The 17,088-nt window shown below is 46.2% G+C and overlaps 1 protein-coding gene across 1 annotated transcript; it reads left to right on the top strand.

Annotated features, from left to right (window-relative positions):
* Positions 1–2,072: 2,072 nt before the first annotated feature.
* On the top strand, positions 2,073–15,683 carry Ecrg4 (ECRG4 augurin precursor). Its single transcript, XM_059282281.1, has 4 exons — positions 2,073–2,496; positions 9,784–9,831; positions 11,143–11,300; positions 14,994–15,683. Exons 1-4 carry the CDS (start codon positions 2,418–2,420, stop codon positions 15,153–15,155), a joined length of 447 nt encoding a protein of 148 aa, XP_059138264.1. The 5' UTR covers positions 2,073–2,417; the 3' UTR covers positions 15,156–15,683.
* Positions 15,684–17,088: the final 1,405 nt, after the last annotated feature.

Here is a 17,088-nt window from a genome sequence, read left to right as displayed (position 1 = left end):
GTGGTGTGATCTTACTGGAGGCTCTTCTATAAGGACATAACCACCTCATCTCCTATAGATCTACCTCTATCACCCCGGGGACTAGGATTTCAACATATGGCTTTTAGGGGCACACATACATGCAGACTTAGGTCCTAAATTCACATCACAACTGGGGGCTCATGGTGTGTATATTGTTTCTTCACAAAGGAATTATCAATTGTCATTATTTTTATTAAGTATGTTTAAAGATCTATTTTATGTGTATGTATATTTTTATGCACATGCATGCATGTGCACCACAAGTGTGTCTGGTGCCCAAATAGCCAAAAGAGGTCATTGGATCCCCTGGAACTGAACTCACAGGTGGTCATGAGCTGCTCTGCTAGAACTGAACTAGGGTTCCCTGCAAAGGAACAAGTACCCTTAACCTCAGAGCCATCTCTTTAGTCCTTTAAGGATTTTAGGGCAAACCTCATGCATTGTACCATTTTTGCCCACAAATCTGCCAGACTGTTGTTGTAAGGTCTAAGGGCTTTGGAAGGTCACCCCAATACCATTTCCTACAACTTACACAACTGCAAATCTGGAATGGAGCCTATTCCACCATCGCATCTCTCTTGCCATCTTTTGTGATGTGGTATCGGGTCACAGTTGTCCTGTGTCCTGTAGCGCTTCCTTGTGGAGTGCTGGGCTGATGGCACCCCACAGGATAAGGGCATTTCCCCTGCTCCTCTGTCAGCACATCATCTGTGAACCAAAAGTTAAGACAGAGGTCACTGCAGCGTTGTCCTGAAAGACACCTTGCTGGGCAACACTTGTAAAGCCCAGCTGACAATGGCTGTAGGGGTGGACTGGCATCATTCCAGAATGACAGCTCCTGAGAGTCTGGCCTGGGCTGGAAGGGGGTGCAGACCACAGGAGACAAGGCGCTGAGCACAGGACACATAGGCTAGGGAGAGTCTAGGAGATAAGGACGACGATGACCAACGCTTTTGACTGCTCACAGCATACGAGGCTCTCCACATTGAATTCTTACCTCAGTAGGGCAGATGCCATGTCCTCCACTTTACGGGTGCACATGGAGAAAAGCAAGTAAGTTATCTAATGTTTGTGCAGAATGCAGAAAAATGGTGGAATCTAAACCCTGCTCTTCACCGCTGTGCTCAAGTCTACAGAGGGAGAAAAGATTCTCCTCCCTGACCTCAAGGGAAGGCCAAGAAGACAGGTGAGCTTCAGAAGTGGGAGTTTCTCCCTGTGCCCTCTGAGGCACACTCTCAGCATCCCTGAAAGCCTTAACACATTCAGGTTGCTAGGCCTCACCCCAGCTAGATTGGATCACCAGCTGTGCACTAGCAAGCCCATAAGTCTCTTACACCTGCACCATGCCAATCAATGTTTACATAACTCCCGGTTCACCTTTCTCTTCTTTTCCTGTGCTGGCTAAACTTTGATTTTTTTCCCCCTCTGTCTGCTGGAGAAACCCTTCTTCTGCCTGACTAGGCAGCTCCCTAGGTGACCAGGGACTAAGTACCTCTCCTTAGTTTAAAACTGAGAGTCTCTGTGAAGGAACGGAACAGTCTGCCGAGCTCAGGCCAGTCTTACTGGGGAAAGCATCTAAAGGCAATTTTCCAATCATCAGTTAAAAGAGTTTGTCCTTGCTCCCCGAATCTGCTGCTAGGGTTAGAACCCAGGGCCCCTGCATGATGGTCAGGGCTGTACCACTAAGTTCATGGCCAGCTGGTCTTCGCTTTTGTGGAGCACACCGATGGTTTTGTGGCCTCTTTTGATGATCAAGCCTGCTACGGAGACAGTGAGTGTCTTCTGCCTCCTTTTCCAACCGCTCAAATACCCCAGGATGAGAGTGTGCACCATGGACACAGGATCTTTGCTAACAGCTTTGCAAAAAAACACTGGAGTCCTGAAGGCTTCTACACTGGAGCGGTTTAAGTTGAGATGTTTTCCTGGACTGCAGCTCAGAACCCAGATTTTTTTCAAAATATCATAAAACGAGGCTCTGCGGGAGCCAACTTGAACTACAGCTCAGGAATTAAGGACATTCCAAAGACTGCTTTATAAGGCAAGGCCTGAGTCTGGAGCCAAGGGCCTGGGATGTTAAGGGAGAGGAATCGCTCCGTGGGGCGGGGGAGCCAACATTCCTTGTGTGCAGCCTTGTTGGTTTGTGCGTGGCATCTGGCTTGCCCTCGTCCCTTTGGCCACGCGGCTCCCTGCTCTCAGCGTTTCTCCGCAGACCCATAGGACAGTGTGCCTCGGTGGCGCTGAACTGCAGATTGGCTGGCAGCCCACTGGCTTGTTGCCCACCTGGTGGGTCCCGCCCCCGGCACGGATACCCGAAGCTCTCGCCTCGGCGCCTGCTTCGCGGAGCCCGGGTCTCCCGCTCCAGTCGTCCCCCAGCCACTTTGCTGCGCCCTGGCGCCATGGCCACCTCATCTGCGCGGCCTTCGGTCCTGGCCCTGGTCGGGCTGGCGCTGCTCCTTCTGCTGTGCCTGGGTCCAGGTGAGTAGCAGATGCCTGGTGGAGAGTGCTGAGGGTGCTGGGGAAGAAGGTTGGAAATGGGGTGCTGCTTGCCTGTATTTGATCCCTCTCTTAGCCTGGACTGGACCAAGAAGACGTAGAGGAAACAGGTCTAAGATTTTGCACTCGCGTGAGCCGCAAGTGGTGCACTTGGGCAGGCAGTAAGGGTATCAAATCTGAAGGGAGCATTGCAGACTGAGGGGCAACCTTGGACAAAAGGAAGAGGGATTTGAAGGACCTACAAGAAGCGCTAACTCGCCGGGCGGTGGTGGCGCACGCCTTTAATCCCAGCACTTGGGAGGCAGAGCCAGGCGGATCTCTGTGAGTTCGAGGCCAGCCTGGACTACCAAGTGAGTTCCAGGAAAGGCGCAAAGCTACACAGAGAAACCCTGTCTTGAAAAACCAAAAAAAAAAAAAAAAAAAAAAAAAAAAAAAAAAAAAAAAGAAGCGCTAACTCAGGGGTGGTGGAGGCTTGAAGGGAGTGGTCCCCGCAGGCAGGACAAGCTACTCTCTTTCCCCTTCCAGGCAGCCTGGGGCAGCAGAGCTGGTGGTGTTCCAGGCGGCAAAGCAGGGCTGGGGTCTGATGTTTTAGACAGGGCAGGCGCCAGCCTTTAAAGCTGAGTCATGCTTAACTTCTTCTACTACATTTAGCTGAATTAGCTGAAATGTCTGAAAAATCCCCAGTTCTTTTTCCATTAAAAGCACATTCGCAGGGCACCCGAAAGGAACCGCTTTGATGGATGCTCAGGCTTCTCTACCCAGAACTCCACAGACTCTGAAACTGCAAAGGTGTCTTTTTGTGTGACCCTTTAGAGGTCGCAAGTGAGCCCTCCCCTCCCCCCGTCCCCCACCCCCCTTACATAGGAGCACCTTTGAGGTTTATAGTTCTGGGAGGCAGCAGCGTGACCCTAGATTTACTGCCAAGAGAACAGTAGCTGGAAGACTAAATTATTTGCCCAGCACCTTAGACTGGAAGTTTGTCCCAGTAAGAAGGGACATCGTTGGGCATTGCCAAATGCAAATGAAGACACTTGATTTCTCTGTTACTTCAGTTTTGCTTTCTCAGAGCAGGCACGGTAAACCCAACTCCAGGGTGAGTGGAGGTAGGGCACTGCAGGAGGGACCACGAGAATAAAGGGGAGCTTGTTCTAGTTGAAAGATTACTGTTGTGAGAATCTCAGCACGACGCTCTTGTGAGCTAGCCTTGTGAACACGGGCTACAGGCCATTCATTTTCAGCATTCATATTTTACTGAATTAATGCCGAGAAGTGAGTGATTAGAATCAGTTACAGCATCAGAATCGTTGAACTGAAATGTGAACTTTTTACAGTGAAAGATGAAAATACATTGAATCTCAAAGATGACACCCCCACTCCCACCCCCCCTTTATTTTATGTCTGTGCACCTCATGCCTGTAGTGTCTGCGGAGGCCAGAAGGAGGCGTTGTAACCCCTGGACCTGGAGAGACAGAAGGCTACAAGCTGCCCTGTAGATGTAGAAATCAAACCAGGGTCCCTGGGAAGAGCAGCCAGTGTTCTTAACAGAGGAGCCGTCTGTCACAACTCTATGACATCCAAGTACATTTCATGGAGAGACTGATCACAGCCCCCCCTTGATCTGCTTGTTAGGAGTCTTCACCTTTAGAGGGGACATCTTGAGACTCTGAAGGTGCCCAGTCCCCTGTGCATTCGAATTCCGGGTAGCCAGATTTGATACATGCATGGCTGCTTTTCATCACAGCCTGGAAATGACAGCTGGAGATGTAGGAACGGAGCCACGGCTTTTCTTTTGTCCTTTGCTCCTTTCCTCAAGCTGACTTAGTGTGGTGTCCAATTATGTGTATTAATATATAGCCGAGGGCACAGGGGTTGGCGTAACCACAGCATTCATAATTCATGGCATGGGACCTCTCCAAGCCTTTCAGTTTGCACAGCTGAGATTCACCCTGGTGGAGCTTTCGCTCCTGAAGCAGTAATGACTCACGCTTGCAAGAAATTGCAGGCTTGCACTCTCAGCCCAAACCTCATGTTTCTTCTCAGCATCAGCCCACAGTTCATTCATTAATTGTTAAGCACTACTACAGAAGGCACACAGATGGAGGGTGGTGCTTCATTCTGTGTGTGCTGCCCTGTGACTTGTTAAAGACCGATAAATGTTAAGATATTCATGAAGGCTAATGTTCGAGTCAAGAATGTACCTGTGTGCCTTGGCCAGTCCTTGCCTAGATTTCTTCACTGACTTTTCAGGTAGGGGAGGGAAGGACAGCATTCAGCATCAGTCCCACCTTATCTGTTTAGATCATCATCTTTCCAGCAGCCCAGCCAGTTCTCAGTTGTGTTGCTTGACGTTCAGATGCCTCAAGTGGTTCTCAATGGGGGAATCTTCTGCGGCCGCTTGCTCCATCTTCACATGGTGGCCCAGGCACTGGGAATATTATTTGCTATCTCAGTCGCTTTTCTATTGCTGTGATAAATGAGCAAGAGAACTTATAAAATAAAACATCTAGAGCTTACAGTTCCGGAGGGTTAGAGCCAATGGTGGTACATTGAAGGCATGGCTGCCTCAGGAAGAGCTGGGAATGGACATTTCAAACCACAAGCAGGAAGCAGAGGGTTTCCTTGCCCTGGGTTCCCAGTGACCTCCCCCAACTGCAGAGAAGTGGCCTGACCAGAACAGTGATGAAGCAGAGATGGGACAGTTATTTCTTGATAGATGCTGTCTATTAACGCTGCCCTGGACACGGCTGCTGCTTTGAAGCAGTCACGTCACCATAGGCAACCTGCACCCAGACCACAGAGGCCACTCTACTCTGATGCCTGCTACACTAACTCCTTAGCCCCCTGCCCAGTACACACCAGCTCCCTTGAGCAAGATGTTAGGACACTGTGTTATCCTGACATCTGTCCCTCATCCCTTAGAGTGGCCCCTACAGAGTTTTCTCAAGGTGTTTCCACACTATCATTCTCTAAACTTAGGATGGCCATACATTAGCCTCCAAGCTGGGGCACTTCTGAGAATGAAAAGAGGTGTTGTAAACTAAGACTGTCCTAGGACAGCCCAGAAAGTGTTGCCACTATACTCATAAGATCATTGGGGAGGCATTTGAGTAAGTTCTAGCATTTTCTCTACTCCATCCCAGAACATGGGCTAGGCCCTCTAGATAGCGGTTCTCAACCTGTGGGTCATGACCTCATTGGGAGTCTCATATCAGATATCCTGCATACCAGATATTTACATTACGATTCATAACAGAAGAAAAATTACAACTACAAAGTATCAACACAATAATTTTATGGTTGGAGGTCACAACAACATGAGGAACTGTATTAAAGGGTCACAGCATTAGGAAGGTTGAATTGTGCATAGTGTGAGTGAGGTGAATCCAGAAATGAGGTGAGCATTAAAAGCACTAACACATACACACACACAACCACACATACACACACAACCACACACACACACAACCACACACACATACAACCACACACACAACCACACACACAAAACTACACATACATAACCACACACACACACAACCACACACACATAACCACACACACACACACACACACACACACACACACACACACAAGAAATCACATACACGCACACACAATCATAGGTACACCCCAGTAGAATAACCAGGTGCTGACTCTTGGCTTTGAATATTGACTTTTTCCCTCTCCTCGATAACATAGTAAATCATTTATGCAAGAGTTCTTACTAAAAAAGTCTTTTTCCAGCCTTAGTAATGTGTTATTGACAAACACAGTACAGATTTTTAGTTGTTTTGCAGTGCTGAAGATTGATCCCAGACCTCATCACGCTGAATGAATGTTCACTGAGCTGCACTCAGTACCCAAAATAGGCATTCTTCATTTTCTTTTTCCTTTTTAGTATTGAAATTAAATAGAGTAATGGGTTTCATCATGCCCGTTTCTTACATACTTTGGTCCTCTTCTCCTGTTCTTTCCCTACCCCTACCCTATCCTTCCTCTCTGCAGTCAACCCCTCCCTACTTCCTTATCACAAGATACATCTTCTATTACTGTGCTAGTTTGAATGAGAATGACCACCATAGGCTCCTATGTTTGAACGCTTGGTCCCCAGTTGGGGGAACTCTTGGGGGAGGGAGACCAGCTCCCTCTTTTTTTTTTCCCCAGGATACTCTTGAGCAGGGAGAAATGAGGAATATGTAGATAGGAATATAGAGGAGAGAGACAGATAGAAACACAGGATAGCTCGGGAGTGCCTGGATCAAAACCCACCAGCCCCTTCTGTCTCTACTAAAGGTCTTTTAAAGAAATGCCAAGGGGTGGAGCAAAAGACCTCTCCCCAGCACAGCCAAGTGCAGACCATCGCAGACACCTGGTGACCATGCATGTGGTCAAGCCATCCCCTCATGCAGCCCGGCTGTGTAAAGGAAGCTCAGATCTCACTAGAAAACTTTTGTGGGCTCCCACATTTGGGAATGATTAGGAAGTGTGGCCTTGTTGGAGGAGGTGTGTCACTGAGGGTGGGCCTTGAGGTTTCAAAAGCCCAGACTATTCCCGCTAAGCTCTTTTTCTCTGCCTCTTGCTTGTGCATTAGATGTGAGCTCCCAACTGCTGCTCCAGTGCCATGCCTTCCTGCCTGCTGCCATGCTCCCTGCCATGATGGCCACAGACTCACTCTCTGAAACTGTCAGCTCCACCAAATGATTTCGTTTCTAAGTTGCCATGGTCATGGTATTTTGTCACAACAATAGAAAAGTAACTAAGACAAATACCCTTCCACCTTTTAAATTTTCTTCCTTCCCTCTCATGGTCCCCTCTCTAGTTTTATGACTTACATCCATATATATATATATATGTATATGTATAAAAACACACATATAAATTAAAAATCTGAGATGTACATGAGAAAGAGTGTGGTATTTGTCTTTTCAGTGTCCTGGTTAGCACTGTCATTGTGGCACAGCCTAGAATCACTGAAAAAAAAGAGTCTCAATCATCTTTATCAGCTTGCACTGTGATCATGTCTGTGATGTATTATCTTGATTATTAATGAACATAGGAGGGTCCAGTCCATCGTGAGCAGTGACATTTCCTGTGCAGGTGGCCCTGGGTGTATAACAAAGCTAGCTGAGCACAAGCCTGAGTGAGCCAGCCAGAGAGTGAGCCAGCAAACAGTGTTCCTCCATAGTTCCTGCCTTCAGGTTCTTTCCCTGACTGTCTGTGCTGATTTCCCTTAGTGATGAAATGTGAACTAGAAGTGTAAGCCAAATAAAGCCTTTCCTCCCTAAGTTTCTTTTGGACATAGTGTTTTATCATTGCAAAAGGAATCAAACCAGAATACTCAATCTGGCTTATCTTACTTAGCATTAATGATCTCCAGTCTTATCTGAAGATAAGACTTTTTTTTTCTGAAAATGAGGTGATTTAATTTTTCTTTATGGTTGCATAACATTCCATTGTGTTTCTGTACCAGTTTTTCTATCCATTTTCTTGAGATTGGGTATCTAGGCTGGTTCCCTTTCTCAGCTATTGTGAATCATGTAGCAATAAACATGAGTGTGCAAGTATCTTGGTGCATTTCAAAAGTATGTTCAACATCCTTATCCATGAGGGAACTACTAATGAACATGGAAGTAATCCCATCTCACCTCAGTGAGAATGGCTATCATTGAGAGAAGAAATGATAGCGCATGCAGGGCAGGATGTAAGGAAGCAGGAACCTTCATTCGCTGCTAGTGGGAGTGGAAATTGGTACAGCTGCTCTGGAAATCGGTGTGGAAGTTTCTCAGAAAACTAGAAATAGAATTATTACATGACCTAGTTACACCACTCGTGGGTGTATTCTATAAGCGTGTTCTTTCTTATTCTCGTTTGGACCACTTTTGCAGATGTAAGCACAAGTTCATCCTTTTCCCAGAAACCCTAGACTGAGAGGTTAAGAAACTTGCTGGGAAGATATCACTACTACCGTGATGTGCCTTTCTTATGTGCCATCATGAGTCCCCTTGGCAGTTCCAGACTCCTGTAGATGCTCTGTTTCCTACTTAGCACGCTGGGAGTATTTTCCCCTGAGGCTTTGGGTCCACCCTTCATAAGAGCAGGCCTGTGTGCAACTCTTAGGGACATGCTCAGTGAATGGAGGGTGTGTTCTTTCAGGCTAGACACTTCATTTCTTACCAACTTAGCAGGCCAATTAGTTTTACTCTTTTAAGAATGAGTATATTTAACAGTCAGTGTCTTGCCCCCCCCCCCCAATAAAACTTGAATGGAGGACAATCAGAGCAAGTTGCAAAACTGTGCAGCTATTTTCAAGACCCAAGAGTGGCATGTTTCCAAGCTTGCCATACAAGCCTCATCTCTGCCTGGCTCTGTCTCATGGGGCCTTCCAGCCTGTATGTATCGGCATCATGGAATGTAGAGTCTCTCCTGAGTCCAGTGTGAAACCATCTTAAGATTCTTAACAAATCACACTTGCAAAGACTGTCTTAGTTGGAGTTTCTATTGCTGTGAAGATGCACCATGACCACAGCAACTCTTATAAAAGAAAATATTTAATTGGGGTTGGCTTACAGTTCAGAGGTTTAGTCCATTATGATACCATGGTGGGAAAGCATGGCAGCATGCAGTCAGACATGGTGCTGGAGAAGGAGCTGAGATTTTTACATCTAAATTGGCAGACAGCAAGAAAAGAGTACCACACTGGGCCTGGCTTGAGCATCTGAGACCTCAAAGCCCGCCTCCACAGTGGCAAACTTCCTCCAACAAGGCCACACCCACTCCAACTAATGATAATACTCCGTATGGGCCTATGGGGGCCATTTTTATTCAGACCCCTACAAAGACCCTGCATATAAACAAGCTTACTTCCAAAATTCCCAAGGGGTTATTCCCAGGGGATTATGAACACAGGGGCACTATAGGACCTATTACATCATGAGGATAATGTTTGCTGGGCGATGCATGTGATAAGCAGCACCCCTCACAGTAAGGCATCAGGACTATAACTACAATACTGTCTTCAAAAGGAGCAGCTTGAGAAGCATTGCCCCTGTTATCCATGGTCACTGACATCAGTATTAGGCCCAGAGACCTTGCATTGTTTTTCTTGTGTGGCAACTGTTCAAAAATCAATTTAGATACTTTAATACAGATCTGTTAAATCAGTGCAGGAGTCCGCGGTTCTTATTTCCAGCTCTGATTTTTGCACTCAACAAAGTACAAAAATTCCAGGAGTGCTGGGCTCTGAAACCGCTTTCTGCTTTGGTTACATAGGTGGCATAAGTGGAAACAAGCTCAAACGGATGCTCCAGAAACGAGAAGGTGAGTCGGCCTCAGGTGGGTAAAGGGTGGTGTGCTCACGCCTAACTGCAAGGAATGGAACGGCAGTGGCAAATGGGTCCCCGGAGGTCTTGCGCTTGGAATATCAGGAAGTATCTGCTCTGTAAAAGACTTGCAGATCTGAAGGACTTATTCTGTGGGTATGTGGTGTGGCACTCTGCTAGATAAATACTATTGCTGGTAAATGTTTGGCAGTTGTTTTTCAGAAAGCATTCAGTGTGGACTCAGAAACAGTGGGACAGTGTTAATCAAATGCTGATTATTTTAGACTAGTGAAACACATCTGAGCTGCGGACACAAACGCTACCTGGTGGGGTAGTTACAGAGAGGCATTTGGATACTCTGCCTATCCAACCAGCTATTAGGAAAAGGCATTCCCAATGGGGAATCTTTTCTATTACTAACTTCTACTGAAAAAAAAAAAAAGCTCCCAACTTAAGTGATAGACAGCAACAAGGAGACATAGAAGTAGAACATTCTGGAAATCACAAAATGTGGGTGCTCAGTCCACTGTCATCAGTCAGGTCAAATGGATCCATTGTGCTGTTTAGTGAACAGCCTTTCTCCTCTCTTCATCTCCTTCTGTAAAACTGGGTGTCACAGAGATTAGAAAATGTGAGCCACGTTTCCCGTGTGATCATTACTCACATCTGCTTCTCCCTGGTAGCTTACAGTGGAATCTGAAGAGGTAGCAGAGTGGGGATGTTGGATAACGAGCAGGCACAGAGGAGTAAGTTCTACAACGTGCTGCATCACAGCAGGGTGGCTGCAGCTCAGAGCCATCCGCCGCACATTTTATGAACTAGAAACGAGTTGAAAGCTTCCCAGCATGAAGAAATGATAAACATTTAAGGCGGGGAGGGGAAATGCCAGTTAATCCTGTTTGATCCTAGCATGTGTATAACATAAATATGTACAATTACTATGTGTCAACTCAAAACACAGAAGTAGTTAAACCACATTAAAATTCTAATAATAGCTTGGGGCTGGAGAAACGCTCAATAGTTAAGAGCACTGGTTGCTGTTTTAGAGGGTCAGGGTTTGATTCCCACTACCCACGTGGTGGTTCACAACTGTCTACGACTCTAGTTCAGAGGGTCTGGTGCCCTCTTCTGGCCTTTGCTGGCACGGCCTGCACATGGTACACAGACACACATGCAGACAAAACACCCATACACATACAATTAAAAAAAAAATCTTTAAAAACTCAGGAAGAAAAAATTCCAACAGTAAAGAGAATATCACTTTCAAAACAGAAATCATTCTTTGTCTTTTGGACACTAATCTTTTCAGAACCTGCCCCAGCCAAGACTAACGTGGCTGTGTCTGAGCATACAGCAAAGGAGTTCCTGGGTGGCCTGAAGCGTGCCAAGCGGCAACTGTGGGACCGCACCAGGCCTGAGGTGCAGCAGTGGTACCAGCAGTTCCTGTACATGGGTTTTGATGAGGCGGTGGGTACACTTTCCTCCTGGGGGGAGGGGGCAGGCCTGGACGCTACAGGGCGGGCTATGGGGGACAGAGGCCTGGCCTGGGAAGAGGACCTGGGAAGTTAAGCTTTGATTCTTATTTTAGTCTGTTTTCTGTTGCTCTATCAAAACACCCGAGGTGGAGAACTTTTAAGAGTTCATTTTCAGCTTGTGGTTCTGAAGGTCTGAGAGTATGAAGTCACTGTATACTACTGGCTCTAGTGAGAATATCATGGCAAGCAGTGTCACAATAGCAAGAGTATGTGTTAAGAAACAGTCGTATATAAACCAAGAAGGAAGCCTGAATTTTCTTTATTCATTTGTCTGTATTCATTCATTCATTCATGCATGCATTCATTCATTCATTTATTGAGACAGGGTCTCATACAGCCTAGCCTGGCCCCAAACTCACTATGTAGCTAAGGCAGACCTTGAACTCCCAAATGCTGATGTTTATAGGTGTGCACCAGGAAACCCACTGACTTTGCTTTATGATTGCCAACTTTTGAGAAAACTCACCCACTCTGAGAGGCCACAGCCTTAGTCCTTTCAAAAGGTAAAGCCCTCGTGATCTGATTCCTTTGCACCAGGGCCTCATCTCTTAAAGGTCCCAGCTCTCCAGCACTGCCCAATGGGGGCCAAGCTTCTAGCAATGAGCCTTAGGAGCGCACAAACCACAGCCAAGTCACAGCGCTTTTTATTCCTAATGTCTGAGCCCACTCTGCACTGCAGGCTAGCCAGCCATGGGGGAGGAGGAATCCAGGCAATCTGTGAGCCAAAACGCTGCATCTCAGACTCCTGATGAAGCTCCTTTTCCTAGAAATGCCTCCAGCCCTCCTGTCCAGTTCCACCTGGGCATCCTCCAAACAACTCACGTAAACATGGTCATCATTGCCCAGAAATGGCTTAAGCAACAAGATGGGTATATGGACTCAGGAAGATCATGAGAAGAGACTCGACGTGACTTTTACAGAGAGATGGTTCTTGCAGATGTTTAGGGGAAATTTCAGCAGCTCGTGTGGGTGGGGCAGCACCAGTGGGCAACGTTGGTAAGTTAACAGAGGAGACTGTTCAGAGGCACATATTGTCATCTCGGCTACAGGTACAGGTAAGAGGGCAGCAGGACAGGCACTCTAGATTCTACTCTCTGGAGACTGTCTGCAGAGTGGCTGAGGAGTCCAGGGTAGACCACTTAGCCTGCCTCCCAGGGAACATCAGCCACCAGCTAGCTGAACATGTTTTCCCAAACAGACACATTCTGTGCTGGGTAGAAAAGCTTCCTTTCTAACATAGTATAGAACGAAGCACGTGGCTGCATCATTCTTTCCTTCCCATTCCCAGGTTTTGCACATACCTGTCAGTCCCTAAATATATCTTTGTTACTTAAAAATAAGTCTTCTTTGGCTGTGCAAGTAGCTACCTACTTAAGCCAAACTCTGTGTCAGGCATGACTCAAAGTACTTAAACAAATGACTCTATTTAACAATTTCCCCAACTCAAAGGACATTGCTATGTGTCAACTTTCTTAGGTCCATAATCTGCCTGGTGGAGTTACTAGGAAACAGATAAACTCACAGTGAAGGGTCCTTAGGATACTACAGTTACACATCCCCAGAAGTCCGGGGGGGGGGGGGCGTACCCATGTTCTAGAGTCTTTGGCAGCATCTTGTGTTTGGAACATTTGGAACATGCATATATTTTATTTATTTGGTAGATCAAAATATCATATAATCTTTTAGTAGTCTTATCTCTTTGATAACTACCATTAAATAGTTTAAAAAAATTTAACATGGGTAAATGACTAAAATATAATGTCTGGTAACACAACCAATAAAAGATGAGGATTGAGGAAGGCTGTAATGATTAAGCTTGCATAAAAGGACCACAGGAAACTATGTTCAAATGCCACAAAGTGGAGTGGTGGTCTTTGGTACTGGAATAGCATCATCCCTCGTTATCTTGGCCCTGGCTCGTACTCAAATTTGAATATTTAAACCTGAACCTGTCTTATTTTTATACTCATAAAAAGTTCTTAAAACAGATTTAAAATACATATTTGAAGCCAAAACCTCAAACCTTAATAAATAAGAAAACTGAGGCAGTAAGATTATTTTACTCTGACCCCAAAAATGTAGCATTGTGAAAAGTCTAGTCTAAAGATACAGGGAGGCAAAAATGCCTGCCACCTCCTCCTTGAGGCAGAGATTTTGGGGTGGCTCTGAAGATGAGGATCTTGGACAGCAAACAGATGAGGTATCAGTGGCCCAGGGTGAGGGGTACACAGGAGGGGGGCTATCACTAACCCAAAGTGGGTGGCCATTGGGCCCTAGAGCCCCAGTGTATGGTCCAGTCTAGGGTTTCCAGCCTCACAGGGTCCTCAGCCTATGGTAAGTTGGAATCACTACCAACTAAAATGTCTCCAGTAAAACTACCTCCCCACCCTCCTAGCTCAGACACATCGTCAGGGGCCACCTGGGAGCCCCAACTCACTGCAGCATCCCTGGAGGGGCTCATCCCACACAGCACTCGCTTGAGAAAAGATCCAAATCCAGAGTCCACAGTGGTTCCTACTGAATGCACCCTGCCTTCACATTATCCTGATACAAAGACAAAAAAATGCAAGTTGGAATTGGTCCATATTTAGTGTTCCCCAGCCATCCTACTAAAACGAAAATAGATTCCTGAGACCCAACCACTAGAAAAGTCAGCCCAGGAGGCTGGCATGGTGCCAGTGAATCTGCATTTTTTCCCCAGTCTCCGTGGTGCTCTGGTGCAGGGTCTCACAGCCACAGCCTGCAGCCCAGACTGCTCAGCATGCTCCTATTCCCAGTCTGTCTTTGCTATGTCCTCAATGTCACATCCTCACACTAGATCAACGTGTGCAAGTTGTCATCACAATCCATCTTGCACACTCACCATCCCTTCAGGAATATTCTTCTCCCCTGTGAAAAGGCAATCCACAGCAAAGAGTAGTTGCTGGAAGAGGTCCTACTAATCGTTGGTCCTTCTCTTTGTCTTTTTATTTTTATTAACAGTAGCTGTCTCCTTTCATAATTCTCTCCAATAGACTCCCGATTTCCTCTAAGCCCAGACTCCTTATCTTACTTCAGGCCTCCTCTGGTGCCTGCACAAGGCCTGACACCTATTGCCCATTTCACAATCTTACACAGTGAACACTTGTGCCCGTGCACACACAAACCAGGAACACAGCTACGCACACCACCTGGGGTGTCCCAGATGCTATGCCCCAGAGCTTAAGGTGCCAATAGTTGATTTGATTCATATGGTGGGCCAGGCATAGGAACAGGCCAAGAGGATAAGAAGGCATCTGCTGTAATAATGTGGATGATGCCTCAGGGTCAGCCAAGCTCTTACCACACTTGACAGACACATGTTTTATTTACCTTATAAAGAGAAAAAGGCTCAGGGGCATGGTGTATGAAGAATTGGAGTGGTAGCGATTATCACAAGTACAGGCATAGACTCCTTTGTGGGGGTAGCTCACCTGGTATCTAAGGCTGAATTGACCTGTGAACAAAATATTATAATAAGCAGCTGTCATAACACTGGTTGTCAATCACTGAAGAAAAGCCACTTAGGGAAAAGTCATGTTTTCCGTGTGTTTTTAGGGGAGTGTGTGTCTTTAAGTCCGTTCTTCACCATTCTCTTCTCTTCCAGAAATTTGAAGACGATGTCAACTATTGGCTAAACAGAAATCGAAATGGACATGACTACTACGGTGACTACTATCACCGACATTACGATGAAGACGCAGCCATTGGTCCCCGCAGCCCGGAAAGCTTTAGGCATGGAGCCAGTGTCAACTATGACGACTATTGACCTCCCTTGCTGAGGTGGCACAGAGCATGCACATTGCTTCAGTAGGCCTCCTCCACCCACACGGTGTGAACACCAAGGGCTAAAGGAAGGAATATAAGTGCCTTTCACATTTCACGCATGCGCTTAACAATGCCTCGGTTAAAAATAGAAATAAAAGCACTTTTGAAAAAGAGAAGTATCAGAATTCACTTGGGAGAAAATTGAGCCATGACAATTCTAATTGCCTCCGGGTTTGAAGTTGGCACACCATCTGAGGGCCTCTATATTTCCTTCTAGGAATCCTGTCAGCATCCAGGCAGGGCAGGAGTGAAAGCCAGGGGTCTCTGTTTGTCAAAATGCAGTCTGTGCTAAATGCAAAATATTGACTCAGTAGGAAAATCCAGTTGGCAATGGCTTTTAGTTTTGGACACAACTTGAAGAACTCTAATTACCGGACAGGCAGTGGGGGGTGGGGGCTTTCTCTGCTCTGGGCTGCAGGCCAGAGCAAGGCCTTTTCAGCATACCGTGCAGGAAAGAAAAGGACGTAAAATGACCTGAAGTTTAGCAGATCTCAGAATCATGCTCACCTAATTTTTCTAATTTGCTTTATTCAACAAAGAAGGATTTTTTTTTTAAATTACTTCCCCCTGAAACAACCTGAGTGAAGGAAAGAAGTGGTGTTGGGATGAGGAGAGGAGAAGGGGGAAAGAGAAAGATGGAGAAGGAGGCTGGTGACAGGAGCCAGGTGGTCCAGCCTGTGCTACACCCAAAGGCCAATAGGAGATGAGATGTACGGGCAAGGACAGCATGGGAAGAGGCCTCTCAGTTGTATTTTGGTGTATCGCAACACTCTCTGACATCCTAATGAAAATGGGTTACTCTTTTCCTAAAAATTATATGCCATTTTTGCATATCATCTCTGGAGGACTCTGATTCACAAGATCTAGGCAGTAAATTATCTCTACTTAGCAGAGAGTCTTGCCTTCAGGATGTAGTGTTTCTGAGAAGTAACTCATGAAGGCTCTTCTTGGGAAACATGACTTCTGCACATCAAAAGTGTGATAATATGCAGGCCATAAAATTTCCCATTTAAAGCTGAATGTGGTGGCTCATGTCTGTAATCCCAGCACTTGGGAAGCTGAGTAACAAAAATGGCCTGAGTCCAAACAGTGTGAGCAGCTGTCTCAAACAAACAAACAAGTTAACACTCAGCAATTTCTAGGTGTCCATTTCTGTGGGATGAAGTACATGTGCATTGCTGCGTAACCGCCGCCGCCGCCACCACCACCACCACCACCACCACCACCACCTCTAGAACATTTCCATCACCACAAACTCCATCCCAGTTAGACAGCAACTCCCCCATGCCACTTCCCCAGGTCCTGACAAACCCCATCTTTTCTCACTGTAATGGTTTTTAGCTATCATCCACAATGATGGGTTTCTTCACGACCTTTTCAAACCCATCACCTTTTTAACCTCTCCCCAACCTCTGACTCCTTCATCCCCCAAGTTGCCTTCCTCTATTGTCACGTCTCATATATTCCATTGCTAAAGTGAGATCCTGCAAGAAGGAAAACATGTAATGTCTGTCTTCCTTTTACCCCCAGTTCCCTCCCCCTCCCCTCACCCTCTACTCCACAATCTCCTCACAAACAATCCCCCTCCACTTTCATGTCACACATACTTTAAATCTAGATTCCACTCTGAGAAAATACACACAACATTTACCTTTCTGTGTCTGCCTGATTTTATTTGCCATCCAGTCCTATCCATTTTCCTGCAAAAGACATAATTCTGTTCTTTCATATACATGCATACACATGTGTATAGTATGTGTGTGTGCATATACACATGAGGATGTGGAGGCCAGTGATCAATGTTGGGTGTCTTACTTGGTCCATTTCCATCTTGTTTTTGTTGTTGCTGTTTTTTTTTTTAATAAAGTGTCTTA

Source organism: Peromyscus eremicus, chromosome 16_21 (assembly GCF_949786415.1).
Source record: "Peromyscus eremicus chromosome 16_21, PerEre_H2_v1, whole genome shotgun sequence".
Classification (NCBI taxonomy): Eukaryota; Metazoa; Chordata; class Mammalia; order Rodentia; family Cricetidae; genus Peromyscus; species Peromyscus eremicus.
This window is presented reverse-complemented; position numbering and strand designations above follow the sequence as displayed.